The 23,387-nt window shown below is 46.7% G+C and overlaps 1 protein-coding gene across 1 annotated transcript; it reads right to left on the reverse strand.

The window, feature by feature from the left end:
* Positions 1 to 459: 459 nt before the first annotated feature.
* On the reverse strand, positions 460 to 5,312 carry SIX1 (SIX homeobox 1). The gene is made up of 2 exons (XM_058739231.1): positions 4,401 to 5,312; positions 460 to 2,360 (listed from the first exon to the last, which is right to left on the reverse strand). The coding sequence occupies exons 1-2, from the start codon at positions 4,958 to 4,960 to the stop codon at positions 2,066 to 2,068; spliced, it is 855 nt and encodes a 284-aa protein (XP_058595214.1). The 5' UTR covers positions 4,961 to 5,312; the 3' UTR covers positions 460 to 2,065.
* Positions 5,313 to 23,387: the final 18,075 nt, after the last annotated feature.

Here is a 23,387-nt window from a genome sequence, read left to right on the forward strand (position 1 = left end):
GAGAATAAACACCCTAGTGACTTAAGTAAACACCAACTTAATGATCCAAAACACTAACAAGGGAGATTGGGACCCTGAGCTCCCAATCCAAATGATGGTCTCCCAGCGGCTGTGTGCACATCTGTCCATCACTAAGGGGGAAAAAATGACTTTATAAGTAAAAGTGACTACAGTTAAGTACAGTGATCCTGTCTCCTTTGAACTCAGTCAAAGCTATTTGACATTAAAAAAAAAAAAAACCTCATAATAAGAAGGCCTAAAATTCTACCACCACCACCCCTCATACACACAACTCAGTCTCCTAGATCAGGACAGGAAAGATAGGAAAGAGTAAGAAAGAAATGAATATATTCATAGTGACACGGATGGGGAAAAAATCAAAATTATGAAACTGTCATGTCAGAAAATAAATAGACTCTCTCTGGGGAGCAATATTTTTACAAAGCACAAGCAAGCCAATCCTGTTATCCTGAGTAGAATTTTAATAAATAATGCCATTTGTTTCACTAATTTTAAAAGCTAAATACAAAGATACATCATTTTTGCCCCAGGCAAAAATAATATGGAGCCTACACGATTACTGGGATTTTTCTGGACACTATCTCACAGCAGTGCAAAGAGCCCCTGTCCTGTTGGTCTGCTTTCTATTTATACAGGTTAATTCACAATGTTGTTATCCATGTTCGAGTCCCCCCCACCTTTTTTTTTTCCAAGCAGATATATTATTTTACTTTCACAGTCTTGTCATAAACTCATTAATACAAAAGAGCTGAGTTAACATATGAACGCTGTGGAGAAGAGCTAGTGGTAAACAAAACTGCATATCTAAATAATAAAAAAATAAATAAATACCCTAGAGCTAACTTCACTCTTTCTATCACATAATCAACTCAGTCACCACTCTTGGTTCAGGTGGTGGCCTTCAAAGTACCCTGCAATTCATAACCATCATTAAGTAAGAAAGCAAGAAAACTTCAAAAAAAAAAAAAAATAGGGCCCAATGACAGCAATACACAACTCACCTTTCAGAAACAGAATCGTACTCCTGGTGTTCTACTAAGTTTTAATTTAGACTGGTTTAGGTACAATAGAAAAGAAACCTGAAAACACATGCTGTTTTAGTAACAAATACCAGGTTGCCAGATTTGTCGCATATTTTTGCAGGCTAGAAACTAGGAACAAGAGAAACCCTTAACAGGAGTAGGCTACAGATACGAAAGCTTCAAGGGCATGAGAAGTAATGGCATTCAGGAAAGTGTTTTGTTTTTTTTTTTTTTTCCACATTGGTACATTTTTAAAGTTTGCCATTAAAAAAACCCAAGAAAACAAACAACAACCAAAAACCCCACTAAATTTGACAAAAATAGTTGTAGCACTAATGGTCACTGCTATTTCTAACTGCCTTACACAGAGAGCATTAAGACATTTAGGCACTTATTTTTTCCCCCTAATACTGTTCTTTCATTTTAATCTACATAAAAGTGTTTAACACTAAATAATGAAAAATGTAAACTTAATTTTTCCCCATCAAAAAAAAGTTATAAGATCATATTTTTCCTATTCACCTTAAGAATGCAAACATTTTCCTCCTGGCTGGAGGCTTTTATTTTCACTATTTTGACTTCTCTCTCTCTCTTCATTTCCTTTTCCTCTTCCCAAATGATTTTGCCATAAATAAATTAAAAGGAAATAAGTAAAATTCAGTTGATTTGTAATTCCCATTCACTGAAAAAAAAGAAAGAAAGAAAGAAAGAAAGGCTAGTGAAGCTGGCACATGGATTGCCCAGAACCAAGACTGGGTGAGTGGGTGCTTTTGTTTGTTTGGGTTTTTTTTTTTTTTTTTTTTCCCTGATCTCTGCACTGGGATGGGAAATGCAAGAGTTGGAGAGAAGAAGGTAACTAACTAAGCTTGAGATCGCTGTTGGTTTTGAGTTTTAAAAAGATATTTGTGAAAGTCCACCATTCCTTTATGCGCAGAGAACCCCAGAAACAAGCTGCAAAAATGTTCCTGATTTCTATTTACAAGTGTCCCTAGTCACTGCTTCCAGGCCCAGTACCTCCCCACTTAAGACCCCAAGTCCACCAGACTGGAGGTGAGGGGGCCCAGCAGGGAGTCCTGGAGCTGATGCTGGTGGGCTTGCAGGCCGTGGCTGGGCTGTGAGGCCGTTAAGCCAGGGAGAGAATAGTTTGAGCTCCTGGCGTGGCCCATATTGCCCTGCAGCAGAAGTACCGAGTTCTGGTCTGGACTTTGGGGAGGTGAGAATTCTTCTTCTGAGCTGGACATGAGCGGCTTGCCCCCTTCCAGAGGAGAGAGTTGATTCTGCTTGTTGGAGGAGGAGTTATTGTTTTCGGTGTTCTCCCTGAGAAATAGAGGACAACACCATATGGTTAAAAAAAAAAAAAAGTGGGTTAAAAAAAGTGTGAGTGGAGGGAGGGGACCTGGCAGGAGAAGAGAGACATTGTGCAATCAGTCATATACCCAAATGGAGGAGCTGTGCCCTCCCACCCATCCCCAAGGGTCCAGGGGTAAGTAAGGAGGCAAAGGAGACTGGAGAAATGGGAAACTACTGGCAGAGCTTGTGGGGAGCCACGTCCTTTCCTCTTCCAGATTTTAGAAAGCTAGATCAGCAGGACTTATTTGAAACACAAAAATTATTTTCAAAATTGTGTTCAAGCAGTTATTTTCAAATACCTATCAACTGGCATCACGCTTTGGAGTAATTAAGTTTGAAAATCGTCCAACAAATGGTTGTTGGTGATAAAGAAAATGATCAGAGGACAAACAGAGCCCAACGCACAGATGTTTGGGGTGAATCAAGTCAATTGTCCTGTTCCCATCTGAGGAAACAATTAAACGTCGAGTTTCCCTGCCCCTGCCCGGAGGTTGTGGTTTCAGAGGCACAGGACAGGTCATGGGAAGTGGTGTCCAGAGCGGCCCAGTGACCTGAGTAAACACAGGGAGCGCAGCCAGTCTCTCCGATTTCATCAGGGAGTGGGCCCTCGGGCCTGACTTATAGGAGAGACCTTTTGTAACTAAGGTCTAACTGGAACCAACTGTCCCCGTCCCCGCGTTAGTCGCTCAGTCCTTGGTCCCTCACAGCTCCCTCTGAACCCCCTCCTGAACATCCACAACCGCGCACCGTTTCCCAGCAGAGGAAACTTCGAGGCCCCGCGCAGCCCGAGACAGGGTGCGGCGTGCCTGGGCGTCGGTCCGGATGCTGGGTGCTGGTAAACTTCACGGTTTCGGAGCCCCGGCCGCTTCCGCCTTCAGGGTGCTGGCCCAACCTCCTCGGCCCCAGCGCTCCCCCTTTCTCTCCCCTGCCCTCTCTCCCAGGACAGCCGCTGCGGCTCAAAGTATCCAGGCTCCGTGCTTTTCCACCCGGAGGGGGAACGCAGAGGCGACATCTGCGGCCCCCAGGCTCTCAAGCGAACAAAGGAAGCCCAGCCCTACCAGGCGCTCAGGTTTCCCCAAAACTCCTCGGCTTCCCGGAGCGCGCTCGCCGCCGCCGCCGCCGCCGCCTCCTTAGGCTCTTCCGAATCTCGTTCGGAAACTCCAACAGCAAACGGATGGAGCCGGGCCAGGTGGCCGGGGGTGTTCGCGCGAGGAGGGCGGAGGCAGAGGCAGGTTAAAATAACATTGCCTTCTGAGCTCCGGAGAGAAGTCTGCCACTGGAGACCCCCTTCCTCAGCCGGGGCGGCGGCGCGGACCGCCAGATGGACCCGCCGCGGCCCGGGACACGCGCGAGGGAGCCCGGAGACGAGCAGTCCTTTCCGGGCTTGGGGCGCCGCGTAATAAGTGCAGCGCCAACTCTTCCAAAGCTCTCCTTTCTGTGGATTTCTTTTGAAAGACTCCTCCCTTTGTACCGCTAGTGCGGAATGAAGCGGCGACCTCTCGCCTAAAAGCCTACCAGGAGAGAGCGAGGAAAGGACGCGGCGACAGTGGGGGCAGAGCAGATGTCTCAGGCCGGCTCCACACCTCTGGGGAGCAAGAGGAGAGAGGTGTGCGACCCTCAGCCCCCACCGAACCCCTTTCCTCGAGACACCAATCAACACTTCCCTCGTAGTTGATCTAGAAGTTCTCCCTGCACCCCCCCCCCCACTCGTCGCCCCAGCCAACCAGGGAGGCACGAAAAACAAACCTAGCGCCAATATTTCCTAACACGCACACCCCAAGAAACCCACGCGCGGGCGCTCAAATCAAATGACTCCCCATCCCTAGCAAGCGATCTCAGAGTTCATGAACTTTCGCTGCAGTACCGCGGAGGCCCGGGCGCCGCCCCGCGGACGGGCTCCAGCCGGCGGAGAGGACGCGGTGGCGAGTGCCAGCGGGGACGAGAAGGGGCGGAGGGGAAAGGAAGGCTTCCCGGGGTCGCCCGAGCAGCGGGAAGCACGCCGCGTACCTTTCCTTGGCCTCGGCGGCCCGGTCTCTTTGCCTCCGGTTCTTAAACCAGTTGCTGACCTGGGTGGTGGTGAGCCCCGTGGCCTCGGCCAGCTCCCGCTTCTCACGAGGCGAGGGGTACGGGTTGTGCGCGTACCACTCCCGCAGCACACCCCGCGACTTCTCCTTGAAGCAGTAGCTGGTCTCCTCGCCGTCCCAGATGGTGCGCGGCAGCGGGAATTTTCGGCGCACCCGATATTTGCCCACCGCGCCCAGGGGCCGGCCGCGCAGCTTCTCGGCCTCCACGTAGTGCGCCTTCAGCCACAGTTGCTGCAGCTTGGGGTGGTTGTGAGGCGAGAATTGGTGGCTCTCCAGGATCTTGTAGAGCTCGCGGAAGTTCCCGCGGTGGAACGCAACCACGGCCTTGGCCTTGAGAACGCTTTCGTTCTTGTGCAGGTGGTCGCAGGCGGGCAGCGACCACAGGAACCTGCCCAGACGCTCCAGGTTCCCGCCTTGCTGCAGAACTTCGCACACGCACGCCACTTGCTCCTGCGTGAAGCCGAACGACGGCAGCATCGACATGGTTGGGGCCTGCCGAGATGCACTGCCCGGGCGCACGCGGCAGGGAGCAGCGCCTTAAAAGCAGGGGGGCGGCAGCCGCAGGGAGGGGGGCGCAGCTGCTCCTAACCCCCTCCCTAGGATTTCCGTAGGCGAAAAAGCTAATCGAAATTTAGGGCTGGGCGGCCGAGGAAGAAGGCGGAGGGGGGCGCGCCGGACACGGAGAGGCCGGCTCACTCCGCAGCCTTTTTGGGCCTCTCTGGCTCCGGCCTCCCGCCGGGTTGATGCTGCTCGTTGCCGGGGAACTTGGTTTCTGTTCTCCCCGCAGCGGCCTTAAAGCGCGCAGCGTCCCCGGCGCGCTGATTGGCTGCGGGCGGCGCCTATCCGGGGCTGGCCAGCCCGCGCGCCGCCGGGCCGGGCAGCGGGGCCGCGCCGCCCCGCGCCGCCCCGCGCGGGGAGGGCGCGGCTGTGGAACCCGGGACAGGGAGTGGTGGGAGGAGAACGACCGCGAGAGGTGGGAAGCGGGTGGGGGGAGGGAGCCGCGCTGCCCAGGGGCGCGGGGGGGGGGGGGGGTGTGAGTGGGTGAGCGCGTCAGGACCCTGCAACGTGAGCCCCCTTTCAGTGTCACCTAAGGGCAGCCGCTTACATCTCTGCACAAATCAATGACTCCAGACAATATTCCCCTCCTCTCCCTCTATACCCCCGTCCCTGTCCCTTGCAGACTTGCCCTTTCCCGGTGAGCTCATATTTAATTACCTTAATGTTGGAATGAATAAATAATGGATTGATGAATAGCTTATGGAACGCGATAAATAATACAAGATCAGAGCAGGGCTCCGGGCTGCAGCCTCTGGAAGAGCGGCTTCTCCCCGGCTTACTTCAGCTCTAGGAGCCTAATTCCCTCTACCATTCTCCCTTTGCCCCCACTGCCCTCCAAAGGGCACAAGTATTCCCAGCTGGATAGCGCTTCCCTCGTTTTCAAAAGGCCACGACTATTTGGGACCTTGGGAAGAGCTGTTGACAGCATTGTTGCTGAGCAAATAAAGATTCTGAGGGTTCATTTGTGATTTGGTATCTTAACGTTCTATGGTTTGAGCCGGCAGGCGTCTGGACTCAGTTTCCCCATCTGCGCCGTTGCGTTTTCCGAGGCCACCTCTGCTACTGAGGAATGCCCAGAAGCTTTACTTGCTATTAGCAAAAATGCTTTGGGAACCTCGTACGAAAGGCGCTGGATGGGGTGTAAATTAAATAAAACTGTGTCCGGCTCCAATAGCTGTCTGATTGTAACCTAATCCTTGCCCTGCTCTGAGAGGGACACTGCCCTCAGAGCCAGGACGACAGCGGCTCCAAGAAGATTAAATAAAGAGGTGTGTGTGTGTGTGTGTGTGTGTGTGTGTGTGTGTGTGTGTAGATTGCAATGCTGGCCTATTTTACTGCGATAGAATGAGAGATGTCCTGCAATTTCAGTCCCATCATCTGTTATTTTGTGTATATGTGGAGAATGTTTAGTAAAACTGCACAAACAAATGAAGCTGTAATTATCTTAAGCCTCATTTGCACACCTTGTTCCAAAGCAATTATTAAAAAGATTTTGAAAACAATTAGCGTCTCTAAACAAAGATAATCTATTGTCAGTAGCTGAGACTGGCAGGAGATAAGAACAATGCAGGGAGATAAGGAGAGCAGAATGGTAGGAGAGTGACTTTATAACTATACTTATCTCTGATTAGATAAGTTCAAAACAGAATTTTAAGTACACTTCAAAAATGCTTTTGATTTAAATGCACCCTCTTAGTGAATGCGAAGAACAGACTCTAGGCTCTTTAAACTTGCTTGTCTTCTTTAAATATGTTTTGAGTCCACGAGCCAGAGCCCAGCTCCACAGAACCATTTACATATTGAGACATAAGTGGGAGAAGGAACACTGCGGAAGTTTCCCCCTATATAATGTATATGGTTTTAAAATAATGTGCCCAGTTCAGTGCACCCTGCAATATATATTTTAAACTCATGAAGTGTTTCACCCTCCTGGCTGTCTCTCCAGAGATTCGGAGTAGAGAGAAGTTGCTTCTCCCCCAAACTCCCACACACAATGCATTTTGCATCCTTAAAAGTCTGCAGTATCCCGTGCAATTAGACGTTGGAAATAGATGCTGATATTTCATTACCTTTAGGGTTATTTTTTAAATGCATTTAATGGGTGCATAGTATTTCAAAAGAGCCCCTACCACATGGTGTGCCCAATGACTTACTTTCTAAACTGGAAGCCTGGCACGCCTGAGCCCAAGCCCATGTGTCTGGTAATTTTCCCTCGCCGTCTTATTTTAGTGCTCATGATGTTTCAGATGAAGTCTTAAGGAGCTGCAGTGTCCTGCCAGAAGGAACGTCTCTGCTTGGAATAGTCCTTATTGACATGGCAGCTGTGTGAAGACCGGAACGGAGGTTTAAACTCCGCTCTAAAAATCAGTTAATACCCTCAAGTCTGGAGCAAGTGCGCAGAATTAAAATGTGTGTGTAGGGGGTGGAGGGTCTGTAAGTACAGCCGCCTGTCTTTAAAGACAAACGGTAAGTTGAGTGTGGGGCGGACTTTATAATTAACAATTTTGTATAAGGAAATGAGGCATAGCTTGGACAAATAAGGGCAGGTATAAATTTACAGGGGAGGATGAGGAGGAGAAAGGCGGCAATTAGACACCAATATGACCACCTTTTTTTCCGCTTCCTCCAGACCTCTCTGCCCACTTCTTTTCATCTTTCTTCAAAAGGAACAAAGACGCGATAGACGTTGGCGACGACTGGGGAGACGACTGTGTGGGTGCCGCGATTGCGGGCACCGGGGTTGATGAGCTGTGGTGCTAGTCCTCAGAGGCCGCGCTCGGGCCAGCCAGCATTTCTCCTTGCGTTTAATCCAATAGATCGCGTAACTAGAAAGGAGAAGTGCTATTCGCTTTGCACCAATGAGCCTACCTGCTATTTCGATCCCATGGTTAGGGAAACCAATTGTTATAAATGTTAATTGTTGGCTCGGATATATAAGGTTTCCCAAAATGGAGCCTTTCAGTGAAAACCACTAAAAGAGGTAAAATGACATGAATTTACAAACCACATAAACCAAATGATCCATTTTAAATCGCACACAGAAAGGTTTGAGTTGTTCTAGTAACTTAAAACCTTTGCTGTCAATGCAAATCACACGAAAAACAGAGATGCGTCGGAGATTTAAAGGGAACGAGCAACTATAGCCGCTGCCCTTGCTGCTTCTCGGCGGCTCCCGAGGGTAACGTGGGTGGCGAGGGGAGCCCGACGCCAGGTTTCGGCGCTTCTGTGCCTCCTCTGTGCAGGTAACCGCTACGCGCGCACAACTGGTTTATGGAAAAGGCCAATGCACTAGTTGCTGGTGGGGTTTCTCAGCGGGATCGATATAAGGCCTCAGCTCAAAAATTTCTGTGTGGAACCCACTTGTTTCTCTTATGGCTTGGAGAGAGATGCACTGGGTCTCCCGGCCCTGCTTTCTCGGACTTCCTTTGCCTTCAAGAACCACAGCGGGGATCCTACTCTACCTACAGATACTTGGAAGGAAAGAGCATCGAGAGGTGCTTCTTCAATAAATTAGCGTCGTCGCTCTAGGGCAGTGAGGAGACTCCGCAAATCCTGGCTGAAGTGACAACATTCATCATTTTCCTCCGCTTGGTCGGAAACTCCGGGTGCCCTCGACCCTTGGGATCCCGGGATCCGACGGCCAGCGCGGCGCCGCGGCGGGAGAAGCCGCCCACCTGCCTCCTGGGGGGACGCTGCTCCCCGCGAGGTCTGAATAGGCCGAGGGCTCAGGCAGGGAGATTTGCGGACCCCGAGAAGAGAAACTCAAAACCAGTCCATTAGTAAATGAGTTTTGTGTTGTCAAGGTTCTTTCCCATCCACTTGCTGTTCTGAAAAATAGATCACGTTTCGTTATCTTTAGTGGGAATCTGCAACGTGACACCGGATCCGCGCGGCCCCCGCCTCTCTGCCTCCCTCCCTTCCAGGCTCGTTCGGCGGGGCCAAGGAGAGCCGGTCGGCCTCCTCGGCTTGTTCCCGAACAATGAAGATTTGTCTGTTCCCCTAATATATTTATATATGTAAGGAGGGAGAGGGTTTTCTCCTGGAAGCGGGAAGCCGCGAGTGGAGCCTCCCGCTTCCTTGGTGAGAAAACCCAGCGCCAGCCCACGACGCCGGGAGACCGCCGCCCCCCGCCCACACCTGGACAAACAGAGCGGGCTTCGAGCCCGGCTTGCTGCTAAAAACCCTGCCGCCCCGCGCGACTCCTGGAAATACAGGCTCCGCATTGTCCCGAGGTCGGGGAAAGGAAAGAGAGAAAGGCTAGTACTGAGAGACAGCGCTGCGAGGGAAGTCAGATTGGAGGACAGAGCTGGGATGTGTGCCTGGGGGGTTACCGGCCCCTCTGTGTGCATCCCCCTCCGCGTCTGCTCTCTCTCGGTCTGTCTAACTTATTGTCTCTTTTCGATCTGGAAGAGGAAACTCGTTTATTTTGTGTGCCAACCTGGTCTGTCATTTCTCTTTCATTCTCTTTCCTCTGCCCCATCCTCTCTCCCTCTTTCCCTCACTCTCATTCTCCTTGTCTCTTGTTTCTCTCTGTCTCTGTCTCTCTCTCTGTGTCTCTCTCTCTCACACACAGACACAGACAGACACACACACACACACACACACACACACACACACACACACACACACCCTTCTGGATCTCTTTCTTTCTCTCTCTCCCGTTCCCCTCCCTTCCGCAAGGCTCGGGGCGCCTGCGCCTGCCTGTCTCCTACTGCCGCGGACCTGAGGTTTCACAGACAGAGGGTGCTGGCGCAGGGCGAGTGAACTCTCAAGTCCGGGCAGGGGCGTCGAGCTCAGCCTGCAGACGAGCTACGCTGAGTGGTGGCATGGTCAAAAGGTGGGAGAGCCGGTGGGTAGGGCGGGAGAAGTGGTTGGCCACCTGGAGGACAGGGGCCGACTTTAGCTCAGTTCTGAGAAGGCTGTGGCTCAGGAGCTCACCAATGTTCACGTTTGACCCAGAAGATGCCACTCAACCTCGGATGCCAAGCACCTTTCTAGAAAGTGAAGGAGAGTGTTGTAAGAATCCCTTCTTAAGAATTTAGGACATTCCTGTCACTTTCTCTTATTAATATCGACTTAGGGCAAATTTACCAAAAAAATACCATCCGAGAGTCCTTATCTTCCATGGAATTTCCAATCAACTTTTTTTCTCAACTAATGTACATCCTGAATGCCGCATCTGTCTAAGCTAAGAAGAATTTCCTTTTGGGAGGTGAAAGCCTGCAGCTCCTCCTGTTCAGAGGAAAGTGCTAGTGACGGTAATGCAGGGTGACACTAAATAAACAGTTAGGGTGGACTGGAAAGATGGAGTTAATTATCCAGTGAGCTGCGTTTCAGCCCAGACCATCAGGGGCTGATTTGTTTTGGCTCATAGTCCGAGGAAGGAGACAAACCACTCTCTTCCATACATCTCTTAGGGATCCTGATCACTGATGTCTCAAACAAAACAAAAACCAAAACCACTACTCAGGTATCACTATTTCAGTTAAAATTTGGTTTACTACTCCTCTGCAGACTCTGCAGAAAATGTCCACTCCATTACCACCTAGCCCTGGAGAGAAGACCCAAAGTGACCCAAAATTGCACCCCCTAAGTCTTTTTTTTTTTTTGGAGGCCCTTTGGTAAGGAAAGTGGACATCTAGCACCCCCTCCCCATCTCTTCACTTAAATTCTCACAATTTTATGTAACTACATGTTTATAAAAACTAAGATGTGGGCCTGGATTTCACGATGGTTTTCCTCCTCCCCCCCCCAAATCAGGCCTCGTGAAATTTTAGATGCAATTAGATTTATTGTTTGCGTGATTCACTGACTATCCGGTTTCTTCAGGTAAGCCTGCACTTATATATAAATCCTAGTAACTTAAAACTTCCCTCTCCCCACTTTACTCTTCTCTCCCTCCCCTCTACCTCCCTCCCACCTCCCCGCCACATTCTGATATTAATAATCCCCGGCTGCCCCTCTTTCCGGGTCATTACGGTACTGCTGGTCTCTAATCAATCCTAATGCGATGGCAATTGGAGTCCCTGATGACTGCGGCTCGGGTTTCTTGTAATGGCTCTACCACATTTTCCTGGACCTCCTCCTTTAACCTGAGATGCCAGGGGGACGAGTCCCTTCTCGGCTGCTGATTACTTCAAGATGTGGGGGCTGGTTTGAGCAGAAGGAGAAAGAGACACGCGCACAGCGTGGCTACCACTGTGGGCTGAGCCTCAGGGGTGAGCAAGGCGTCTGCGCAACGGGTGCCCTCACCCGAACGCCTTTTGCTACTCCCTTTTTTCTTTTCTCCCCATTTTCCAGGTCCAAACTCACCCTCGCGGGCAAAGAGGAAGATTCTTAAAACGTTTTCTTTTTTCTTTTTCCTCGTGCGGAGATGCTTCATGGTCTCTGGGCCTCTACAGTTTTCGAGGGTTCCCGAAATGCAGTGTCTGCCTGGCTCCCAGACCAGGCCTGACCCTCGCTCAGAAGTGAACGCCTCTCCCCATTCTTCAGAGCCAACTCCCCTTCCTGCTGGTTATTTTCTCCCAGTACAATCCCCCCCCCCCAATTTTAGTGTACTTATCCCTAAGAAGAACAGGAGTCTTCCCCATCTTTCTCGCTGACCCTCGACGTCTATTTCCTTCCTCACTCCAGTAGTGCCTGAAACTCTCAACCCGTTCCTGATCCAAAGCCGAGGCCAATCCTGCCAGGAAGGTTCATCGCTCACAACCTTTAACCTCTAGAGACAAAGGTCCAATACTTCGTTCTGGTTGGTGCCATTGGGAGAGACAACCGAGAGTGGGGAACCTCCTTCTCCCCTTTCGATAGCTCTCTCGCTTCCCCAACCCTGGTCCAGGCCCCGCAGCTGGGAGATCAGCACGTTCGCGGCATTTGTATTCTTCCATTTCTCAGCCTAAAGCCATTTAGCCGTAACCCGAGCCCAGGATAATTGCCACGTTTCTGCCGCGATACTTCTAAAAACAAGATAATGCTTCTGAATTGCGGAAGAAAGTGCTGTGGACAAATTGGGCGCTGAGCTGCCGAGATGGATCGCTTTGTTAGGGGAGGCCGGTGGTTTGTGACTCAATTAGAGCATTTCTGGGAGCTGCTTGCGCTCTGGAGCCGGGTCAGCAAGAGACCAACTACGCCTGTCTCTCCCGGGCGCAAGAAGAGTTTGGAGGGGTGGTGGGGGCGGTGAAAGTACTTCAGGCCTGTACCGGTCGGTGTAAATCCATGCAATAGGAAGTGTTTTTGCATTCCAACACGAATACATTGTTTGGGTTCTAAAGGATCCGGATTTTTACGGACAGAAGCTTGACTGCCTCTGCTTCGGAATGGGCCGCGCGGCGTTTGTCTGAAGCACTAGTGCCCTGAGCTGTGCAGAAAGAAATACTGGGTGGAGTGTGCTGAGAAGGTGCCCACTCACCCATGCCCCTCTGCGCGTCTCGCCCACCCGCCTAGACCTGAATTCTGCCACAATTTTTCCAACATCCGGGCTGTAGCCCTTCAGCAACCCCGCAGGGCGAGGCTTCCAGGCAGCCCGCAGACCGCGAGGGGTGCGTTTAGGGCTTGGAACAAGGCTGTAAGAGCTTTCCTTGCCTCTACCCAAGTTCACTTGCCAACCTCCCATCACCCAGCTTGCAGGCCCACGTCCACCTTTGGCGGGCCCATCTTGGGGTCCGGGCTAAGCGACTCTGCCAGGTGCGCGCGCTTCCAAGTCGCCGCGCGCGGGCGCGGAGGAGAGCTCGCAGCCCCGCCCGCTGGCGGGCAATGCCTAGCCTGGGGAGCCAGGCCTCCCTCGCGTCCAGCCGCCCGCGCCAAGAACCCCTCCCGGAGGCCACGCGGGAACACTCGGGCTCTGCGTCTACGCCAGGGACAGCTCCGCCCAGTCCTGCAGCCAGAGGTCGCGTGTTCCCGCCGGGCCATCCCCAGGCCCGGACGTGAGCAGGCCTCGGATCCCGCGGCTGTCTTGGGTTGTTCCCCGCGGCGATTGTTGGGACCGAGAGGCGTAGGGGCGTGAAGTAGGAGGGGACAGGACTGAGGAGCGCAGGGGCAAGAAGCAAGCGCGGGAAGGTCAGCGGAGCAGGGATCGGGTGCAGGCCGGCGGCGGGCCTGGCTGCAGGAGAGAGAGGGCGCTGTCTTCCTGGCAAAGGATCACCGGGCTGGCAGGCAGGAACCGAAACAAAAAAAGAAAAGAAAACCTGCCCGGCTGAGTCACCGAAGTGAGGGGCGCGCGGCGGGGAGGGGTTAGGGTGGCAGAGCGCATATTCTCGGCCCACCACCCGGGAACCGCCTGGCCTGCCGTGGCCTTGCCAACGCCTAGTAGCCCCCAGCGGGACGCGCAGGAAAGGGAGCCTTCTTGGGTTCTTTTAGCTTTTCCCACAGTTGCCTTCCTTCAGCGCCATCCTTCCTCGGAAAACTGAAGATGTTGGGTAGGGTAGGTCGCGCTTCAATGACGATCGAAGTGCCCCCAGTTCCCCCGGCGCGAGCAGGGAGGGGAGCGAATCCGGACCCCCTTTCTCCGAGCCGGGCTGGCTTTTTCGGTTTCGTGAGTTCCGTGGAAGGAAACCGGAAAACCCACCGATCTTCATTTCAACGCGCCGCCGTAGCAAGTGGTCTCACGCGGTTTGGCCGCGCCTTGACCAGGAACAACGAAGAGAAGACCCTCTTATTTTACTGTCACTAACTAGACGGGGCACACACGCTCAGAGACCGGAGGGTCCGGAAGACAATTGCTATCAACCATTCCCTACCCAAACCCACAAATCTAAAAACTGGATTTCTGTTAATTCGGGAGAAACTGCTATCCCTCCATTCCAAAAGTACATACTGTGTCATCTACAAAGGCCAATGTGTTCTTGTCTTTCCGTGCTCATAATAAACTAGGCAAAGCAAACCAAAAGGATCCCAAACTGCCTCATCTTCTGTCTCGAAAGGTCTCTCTGTATTACCAGATGTAAAAAGGCCCTCCTGGTTTTTACATAAATAACCAGAAATGAACGTCTCCTTACACGTCTGCCACCAGAGAGTCTCAAGCTCCAGCCGCCATGTGAATCTCTTGGGGAGTAGCGACTCTTCCATTCCATAGCCCTTCCAGCAGAATTTAGGTGGCCCTGTAGTTCCGTCTTCGGCAACAGAGCAATTTCCTAGGAGTAACTGGGTGGGCTGCAATCCGCCTGCCTCTTCACATTGAGAAACGCTTCTCTTGTGGGAACGTCTGTTTCTATTCATCCGATTTTCTAATTTCTTTGATCAGCTTAAATATTTTCTTGGCAAACGGAAATTGACCATGCCATGAATATGATAACAACCTGCTTGGAAAAAAGCTATATTGTTTCCAAGCAGCAGAAGAAAAAGGGGCGGGGGGAGGAGCTGGCTGTTAGGAATGTCTGTAACAGATTTCTGCACATAACATCTCTGCAGTCTCTGAAGCAGCTTTGTGAAGCTGCCTTTTCCTTTAATATAGTTTCTTCCCTTTCTCTCCTCCCCTCAGATAAACACACACCTGGTTTCCTAAAAGTCTTTGATAGTCTTTATAAAAAAAATAGAACTTCAATAGATGCCTCTGGAGAATTTCCCTTTAAAACATAGATGAAAGGCAAGGTTAATACAATGTTCTCTTAATCCCTTTGCCTTCTGAGTCAAAATAAATATTTTCTTCTGCATATGATTGTACATCCTGCCATTTGGCTGTGGCTATAAGCAAATCGACCGGTAATAAAAGTGTTTTTGTGACTGTGTATTAAATGCAGTTCTCTTGAAATCAAGGGGATGGTGAGGGAGAGGGAGGAGTCATACTTCACAGGCAGGAGTTGGTGGGTTTCTGAAAAAGCTGCAAGAAAAGGACCTTTCACCTCTCATTAGTGATGGCATCAGTGCTCGGGCAGAGTGGAGCTGAGGTCATGTTACATATGGCACACAGTCTGCTCTGCACTTGAAACGTCAGCTTTGAAATTTTAGAGAGGGGAAAGGTCATCTTTAATAAGCTAAAGTCTGGGGCTCCCATTGCCCTCCTCACAAACTGGGTGGGTGTCCATATGCTTCAAACCTTCTGCACAAGTTTTTTTTTTTTTTTAATTTGTAGTTTTGAGCTGATTTTTGTTTCACATCTTCATTTAAGTCATAATGTTTTCAGCTGTTAATACTCCAAAAGGCCTTTCATTTTTATAGCAACTCTGTCATCTTCCCTTTTCCTTTTATGCAATCATAAAGCCGTCTGTTCTGAGTGATAGCTTTTAGAACTCAACTTCCCAGGAGAAATGAAGTGTATCTGTCCATCTGCATACATGGATCCAGACATGTGAGCTATAGGGTTACTCTTCTGAGTGGGTAATTTAGACTTCACTCTTGTATACTACATAATTTACTGAACCTTCAAAACATTAAAACTTCCATATTATGTAAAAGCTCTGGTTTCTGAAAACTTCCTGGGTACTACTAAAATTTTTCATGCCAGTTACTGAAATCTCACATTTTATTTTTACCATGTGGGGGAAAACTCTCAAATCAGAATGTATTGATTCTTCTATAAGGCTTAAAGTGAAGGCTGACTGACAGATGTTATATGGTAGATACAGCACTGGGGGAAAAAGTGCTAATATCTTACTTCCTCATTCAGAAAATATTAGGAACATTTGTGAATGTTTAATCCTCAAATTTGTTCAAGAAGTGAAGTCAACCAAGCCCAAGCCACTGAACTCAACCCAGATCTCTTTGTGCCACTGTCAAGGTAGATACGAATATTTTTCTTTCATGTAACTCTGCAAGGAACTTCTCAAGAGTGACTCAGTTCCTGAAACTTTTTCTCCATATGGACTTTCTATCCAAGAGGAGCTGCTTCACCACACCATTAAATGCATTCCTCACTTACTTGTCTTTATATCTGTCAATGTATTTAATCTGTTTATCACATATTCCAGATTTTGGTTGTTTTTTCAATTTTTTTCTTCCTTTACATAAAACGTATGTATTTTCTCCATATGAAATAAACTTTTTAAATATGTTTATTTATTTTTGAAAGCGCGCGCGCGCGCGCGCGCGCGTGCGCGAGAGAGAGAGAGAGAGAGAGAGAGAGAGAGAGAGCAGGGCAAGGGCAGAAAGAGGAAGAGAGAGAATCCCGTGCAGGCTCCGGGCTATCAGCAAGGAGCCCATTGCAGGGCTCAGTCTCACCAACCGTGAGATCATGACCTGAGCCAAAATCAAGAGTCCCATGCTTAACTGACTGAGCCACCAAGGCACCCCAAAATAAACTTAAAAAAATATGTTTATTTATTTTTGAGAGAGACAGAGCGTGAGTGGGGAGTGGAAGAGAGAAAGGGAGACAGAGGATCTGAAGCCGGCTCCACCCTGACTGCAAAGAACCTGATGCAGGGCTCAGACTCAGGAACCTTGAGATCAAGACCCTAGCTGAAATCAAACCCTCAACTGACTAAGCCACTCAGGTGCCCCTAAACTTTTTTTTAAAGTTAACTCTACACCCAAGGTGGGGCTTGAACTTAGGATCCCCGAGATCAAGAGTCATGTACTGTAACCGAATGAGCCAGCCAGGCACCCCTCATCCTTATAAAACAAACTTTAAAATGGAAGACAACTATGTATGATGATCATTTCAAATAGTAGACTTGATTTTTAGAAATCTCTTCTCCCGTTCTGCAATTTAAAAACATTGGAACAATCTACAAACATCCCCTTGAGCTAAATAAGGTTTCCTCATTAGTAAAGAATTTAACGATTGTGATATGCAGATAGATGTTAGTTTTGTTTTGTTTCTAGTTAGGTTCTCAAAAATCCTTAATTTTGGAGAAGCGAAAATGTAAAAGAGCAATCTGCAAACTAGCAACTGAAAGTATAGATGAATAGAATGACTTCACAACCAAGAATGACATCAAGTAAATAATTGATTTCTGATCACTTTCATACATTAGGGTTTACTGCTACTAAGCTAGTGGACTTTGTGATACTTCAGCTAACCCAAAGCACTTGAGGCTTTGATGGCCCAAATGGTTTATTAAGTTCAATCAATTGAGTCAATATAAAGTCAAGACGAAGATGAAAACACTATAGTCTTAGGGAATGCGTGTGTCTTTAGGAGGGAGGTAATGTTGTTTTTTCTGTTTGTTTGGATCTTTCTTTCCTTTTTTTTTTTTTCACTGAATTTTAAAACTTCTAAAAATACTCCAGGAAAATTTAAGAGCTGACTGTGTCACCCAGTAAGCCTGGAAAAACAAGAAGTGAAATATTTCAAGAGGCAGGTTCATCACTGACAGGTCGATAATTCATTCAAGGCCCATAAAAGGAATACTAATAATTTACACTTTGTATAGGATCCCTCACTCAAGAAACTTTAACATTTTACAAGCCTGATCTCATTCATGTTCACAGAACTTTGGGAGATATTATTCTTATTGCAAAGGGTAATTATCCCTACTAAAAAAATATGACAGAGAGATTGTATAATTTGTCCATGAATTACAATTCAGAGACAGGGTGAAGATAAGAGCAATAAACCTCAGTTCCTTGCCAATTTAGTTTTAAAAAGCAATATTCCATAAAGAGATCAATGATTAGAGTGATTAGGATTTAGCGAGTCCTTGTAAAATATTATTCTCCTTAAGTTAGACTCTAAAATTCAGGTTCAAGATTTGTGAGAAATTTAATAAATATCTTTAAATTATCATGAAAAAGACAATGAAACATGAAGTGGCATCAGTCCACGTGGGTCTGGTAGTTCTACCATCCTGTCTGGAAGTAAGCAATAGTTTTAGTTGGTACAAATGTCATGTGGGAGGAGACATACAGATTATAGAACCATGAGCTAATTACTACAGCTTAACTGTCCCACAGAGAAACTATTAAGTGTTCATAAACAGGGTTACAATGGAGTATGTATTCGATGACAAGACTGGCCTGTGCTTTCAACGCTTACAGTTCTTTCTTTGACCTATTTAGGAGAATATTAGAAATTCCAGAAAATTAAGGATTTAGTTAATTTTAAGGCCAGTGCTTCACAAATTTAGTGGGCAAGCAAATGACCTGAGGCACTTGTAAACATTCAGCTTACTAGGTCCTACCCCTAGAGTTTCTGATTCTTTAGGGGTTTTTTTTTTATTTAAAAAATTTTTAAGTTTATTTCTTTATTTTGAGAGGGGAGGGGTGAGGGCAATGCAGGGGCTCCATTGATCGTGACATCATAACCTGAGCTAAAAATCAAAAGTTGACACTTAACCAACTGAGCCACCTGGGTACCCCTGGTTCTTTAGCTTTAAAGGGGGACCCTGGAATCTACATTTTAATAAGCACCTTGGGTTATTTTAATGCAACTGATTAATAGACTATTCTTTGAGGATAAACATTGTCTATGCCTGAGGTAGGATCATTAAAAAAGGAAGGTTCTATCAGCAGGAATAAAGTTTAAACTCCAAATTCTGACCTAAGTAGAATTTACTCTTCTCTGTATAATTTCTTTTTTTTTTTAATTTTTTTTTTCAACATTTTTTATTTATTTTTGGGACAGAGAGAGACAGAGCATGAACAGGGGAGGGGCAGAGAGAGAGGGAGACACAGAATCGGAAACAGGCTCCAGGCTCCGAGCCATCAGCCCAGAGCCTGACGCGGGGCTCGAACTCACGGACCGCGAGATCGTGACCTGGCTGAAGTCGGACGCTTAACCGACTGCGCCACCCAGGCGCCCCTCTCTGTATAATTTCAAAAGAGGACTCTTAGATTAGGTTTTACTGGTGGGGAGGATCTTTGGGTTTCTGAAGAATTTTGCAGGAATTAAAATGTTTCTAGCTAGTAATTAGATAGAAATTGTCCTCTTTAAGAGATGCTTCTGCTGAATGTGTTAGCAGGCAAAAGACACCCAGCCCAGGAGAATGAGACAGGAGGGAAAAATCTTTGAAGGAAATCTAAGCACCAGTCATAAAAATAAAGCAAATCTCATTGGCTAAAGAACAGTGAATAGGACTGTGGCAGAAATCAAGGGGCCACTATTGCCTCTTGAATGCCACCTGGAATACCAAAAGGTTTTTAAAACATTTCTCAGTGTGCCTGGCCCCTTTAGAATAGTGTAACCCAACTGGGCCCCAATCCCTTAAGATCTTCAAGAAATGAAGACACTCTGGAGAGTTGCCACAATATGATGAAAGGAATGGAAAATAAAATTTAGGAGGAAATTGAAAGTGGCTGTTGACACTGCAAATAGTGGTCATTTGTTAGTTAGAAAGGTATAGAGGGGGGCGGTGTCTGGATAGATCAGTCATGACCTGTGGCTTAAGTCATGATATCCAGGTTCATGAGTTTTAGCCCTGCATCAGGCTTGCTGCTGTCAGCACAGAGCCGGCTTTGGATCCTCTGTCCCCCTGACTCTCTCTGTCCCCCTCCACTCTCTCTGCCTCTCTCTCTCTCTCTCTCTCTCTCTCTCTCTCAAAAATAAATGAACATTTTTTTAAAAAGGTATGGGGGAGCCTGGGTGGCTCAGTCGGTTAAGCGTCAGACTCTTGGAGTCCATGAGTTTGAGCCCAGCATTGGGCTCCGTGCTGACAGTGTGGAGCCTGCTTGGAATTCTTGGAGCAACTGGGTGGCTCAGTAGGTTAAGTGTCCAACTTCAGATGAAGTAATGATCTCATGGTTTGGGAGTTGGAGCACCGCATTGGGCTCTATGCTGAGAGCTCAAAGCCTGGAGCCTGCTTTGGATTCTGTATCTCTGTCTCTCTCGGCCCCTTCCCTGCTCTAGCTGTGTCTCTGTGTTTCTCAAAAATAAACATTTAAAATAAATTTTAAAAGTATAGAAGGGTGTTTATAGTAAATAACACAACCACAGGGGCTCCTGGCTATCTCAGTCGGTAGAGCATGTGACTCTTGATCTTGTGGTTGTAGGTTTGAGTCCCACGTTGGGTGTAAAGATTACTTAAAAAAATATCTTGGGGTGCCTGTGTGGCTCAGTCAGTTAAGCATCCGACTCTTGATTTCAGATCAGGTCATAATCTCACAGTTTGTAAGATGGGCCCCATGTCTGGCTCTGTGCTGACAGCACAGAGTCTGCTTGGGAGTCTCTCTTTCCCTCTCTTTCTCTGCCCCACCCCCACTCATCCTCTCTCTCTCAAAAATAAATAAATAAACATTAAAAAAAATCTAAATAAGTAAATAAGTAGTGCAACCACATAAATCACAGTGTCTTGCTTATAAGAGGGAGATTAAGTATTGGGAAAGGTTAACCATCAAAATTAATTATTTTTCCTCCTTTAAACATCATTTGAAAATGAGACCATGGAAACATAGACTCCAGGCTCTTTGCCATTGAAGAGACCAAGAGGTCTGACATTCTAAGTAGAATCCCTCAAAAAAATGTTTTTGATGGGACAACCCCAGCTGTGCTTACACACTTGAGTGTCAGAGAACATCTGTTTTGTGTGTTTCACTACTTGCCAAAACAAGAAAGATATGAATGGTGTTAACAAAGTCACATGGAATCCATGGTTCTGTACAAAGGAGATAAAATGCCAGAGAAACATGGAGGGGATCTTCTAATTACTTGTTGGCCAAGTGGAAAGTTAGAGCAAACTGTGCTAGCTAAACTGCTTTCTCCAGTTTCCATTTGAGGCATTTCTGCTGTTTGCCCACTGCCTAGTAGGCTGCTGGAGTTCACTATAGGAAAAGTAAATATTGTCATTTCAAATAAAGAACTGTTTATTATATAACAGAACAGAAGCTGCCTTCTATTTTTGAGACTCTGCTAAGTTAATTGGGGACAGTAACCAAAGCAGTTGCCCAGGAGATGGTGTTTTCCAACAGCTACCATCCTTCAAGCTAAACTGGGTTCATGTTTGTCCACAAAGTGACAATCACATTGTTCTTGTCATTGAATGTTCTTTGGCTCCTGTTGGGACTGAGTAAACGGGGGCACCATTTGTACTATGTTCCCACCCAGCCCATTTGATTTCTGCAGTGAGAGCCAACCAGAAGCCAAGACAGATCTAAGCCAAGCCTGATGTCCTGTCACCATTAATGGGATTTAGCCCAGACTCTTCTCAATGAACAGGAAAGGTTTACTTAGTGCTTACTTCTACCTAACTCAGTAGTTCCAAAATTTTGGTAGATTTGGGACTGGGCTCAGTTTTCTTGGTAACTTCTCCACATCCATTTTGATGGAGATTTGTCTGCTGCCCACATTTTGAGAAACACTGGTTTAGGTGCATGATAGGGAAAAGAAATCTAGACTGGTGGTGAATTAAGATAAACACAAAGTTTGGGTTAATAAAAGAGTGTTTTTCAGGAAAAACACTTCAAACAGTTATAATGCTTTCTGTTTTCAAAGGGCTTCTTACATCTGATCCTCACTTGTGAGATAGACAAGGAAGAACAATATTATTAACTCCATTCTACAAATAAAGAAACTGAGATAATGAGCGTAGTAGTGACTGGATATGTGGTAGAATGGAGACTAGAAGCCTGAGTTTTCCTGTTTTGTTTACCCACTTGGTAGTCTCCTTTCTAGTAGGTCAAGATATGTAGATATTCCTCAAACTTTTTGATGGGTATAAGACATTTCATGAATTTAAAAAACTTATCTAACTCTCACGAATCGACATGTCTTTCGTTTTCCTCCAATCTTTTTCTTTTATAAATAATGACGCTGTGACTATCTTCACACTATATCTTTGAGTACTTGTGTGAATGTGTCTTTACAGCAAATGGCTAAAAGTGAAATTGCTGAGTTAAAGGGTATGTATTTTATTTTTTTTTAAGTTTATTTTTATTTATCTTGAGAATGATACAGAGAGCAAGTGGGGGAGGGGCAGAGATAGGAAAGAGAATCCCACACTGTCAGCATATGAACCATGAGATCATGACCAGAGCCGAAATCGAGTTGGACGCTTAATGGATTGAGCCACCCAGGTGCTCCAGAGGGTATGCATTTAAAATTTTAGATGTATAGGGGTGCCTGGGTGGCTCAGTCAGTTGAACATGCAACTTCAGCTCAGGTCATGATCTCGCTGTTTGTGAGATCGAGCCCCCCCTCCCGCCGGAGTCCGGCTCTGTGCTGACAGCTTAGAACCTGGAGCCTGCTTCAGATTCTCTGTCTCCTTCTCTCTCTGCCCCTTCCCTGCTTGTGCTTTGTCTCTCCCTCTTAAAAATAAATATTAAAATTCTTTTTAACTTTTAGATGTATATTACTAAATTGTCCTTCAAAATCTGTATCTTTTTGCATTCCCCTTGACCGTATACAATAGACTATTTTTCCTCAAATGTCCATCTGTTTTTGGTCTTTGCCAATCTGATTGGGAAAATGTGACTAACTTTAAAATTTTCATCTTATTGTTATTAAAGTATGGTATATTGGTATATTTTAAATTATGTCATATATATACATATATATATATATATAATTAGATAGCATAGCGTAAAAATCTGAAGTGCACAGCTCAATAACTTTTTACATAGGTAAAAAAAAACTTTTACATAGGTTACAGCTGAGTAACCACCATCCAGATCAAGATATAAAACATTCCCGTCAAAAATACAATACAATACAATACAATACAATACAATACAATACAATACAATACAATAAAACATTTCCATCACCTCAGAACTCTGTCTTGCCACTTCACCCACTCACCCCAGGAATAATCCTTCTTCTGACGTCTATCAACACTAATTCATTTCCCCTGCCTGTTCCTGAATTGAATATAAATGAAATCAGTTTTATGATGTCTTCCTTCACTCAACATATCTGTGGGATTCATCCTTGTTGTTGTATGTATCAGTAGTTCATTCTTTTTTGTTATTGTTTTATATTCCACTACATGAATACACTATGCATTAGTAATCCATTCTCCTGCTGATGGACATTTGAATTGTTCTAGTTTTTTACTGTAATAAATAAAGCTGCTATGAACTTTCTTGAACATGTCCTTCATTGAGTATATATACTCATTTCTTTTGGTCATAAACCTAAAGAATTGCTGAGTCATAGAGTAGCTTTAATAGATACTGCTTAATAGTTTTCTAAAGTTACACTCCCACCAGCAGTCGTATGAGACTTCCACCTTCTCCCCATCCTTCCCGATATTGTGTTTTTATGCTTTTACATCTTAGATTTCCCAATGAATATATAATAGTATCTTGTGTTTTTAATTTGCAATTATTTATTTATGTATTTATTTATTTATATTTTAGAGAGAGTGCGAGCATGCAAGTGGGAGAGAGAGGCAGAGGGAGAGGAGAGAGAGAATCTCAAGCAGGTTCTATGGGGCTTGATCTGATGACACTGAGATTATGACCTGAGCCTAAACCAAGTTACTAGCTCAACAAACTGAGCCACCCAGGCACCCCTAATGTACATTCTTCTGATGAATAATGATGCTGACCA

The sequence above is a fragment of the Neofelis nebulosa genome, chromosome 7, assembly GCF_028018385.1.
Source record: "Neofelis nebulosa isolate mNeoNeb1 chromosome 7, mNeoNeb1.pri, whole genome shotgun sequence".
Lineage (NCBI taxonomy): Eukaryota > Metazoa > Chordata > Mammalia > Carnivora > Felidae > Neofelis > Neofelis nebulosa.

Coding starts and splice junctions, on each gene's coding strand:
- SIX1 (XM_058739231.1), bottom strand. CDS start 4,960: ATGTCGATGCTGCCGTCGTTCGGCTTCACGCAGGAGCAAGTGGCGTGC. Junction 2,361..4,400: donor GCCGCCGAGGCCAAGGAAAG/GTACGCGGCGTG, acceptor TCTATTTCTCAG/GGAGAACACCGAAAACAATA.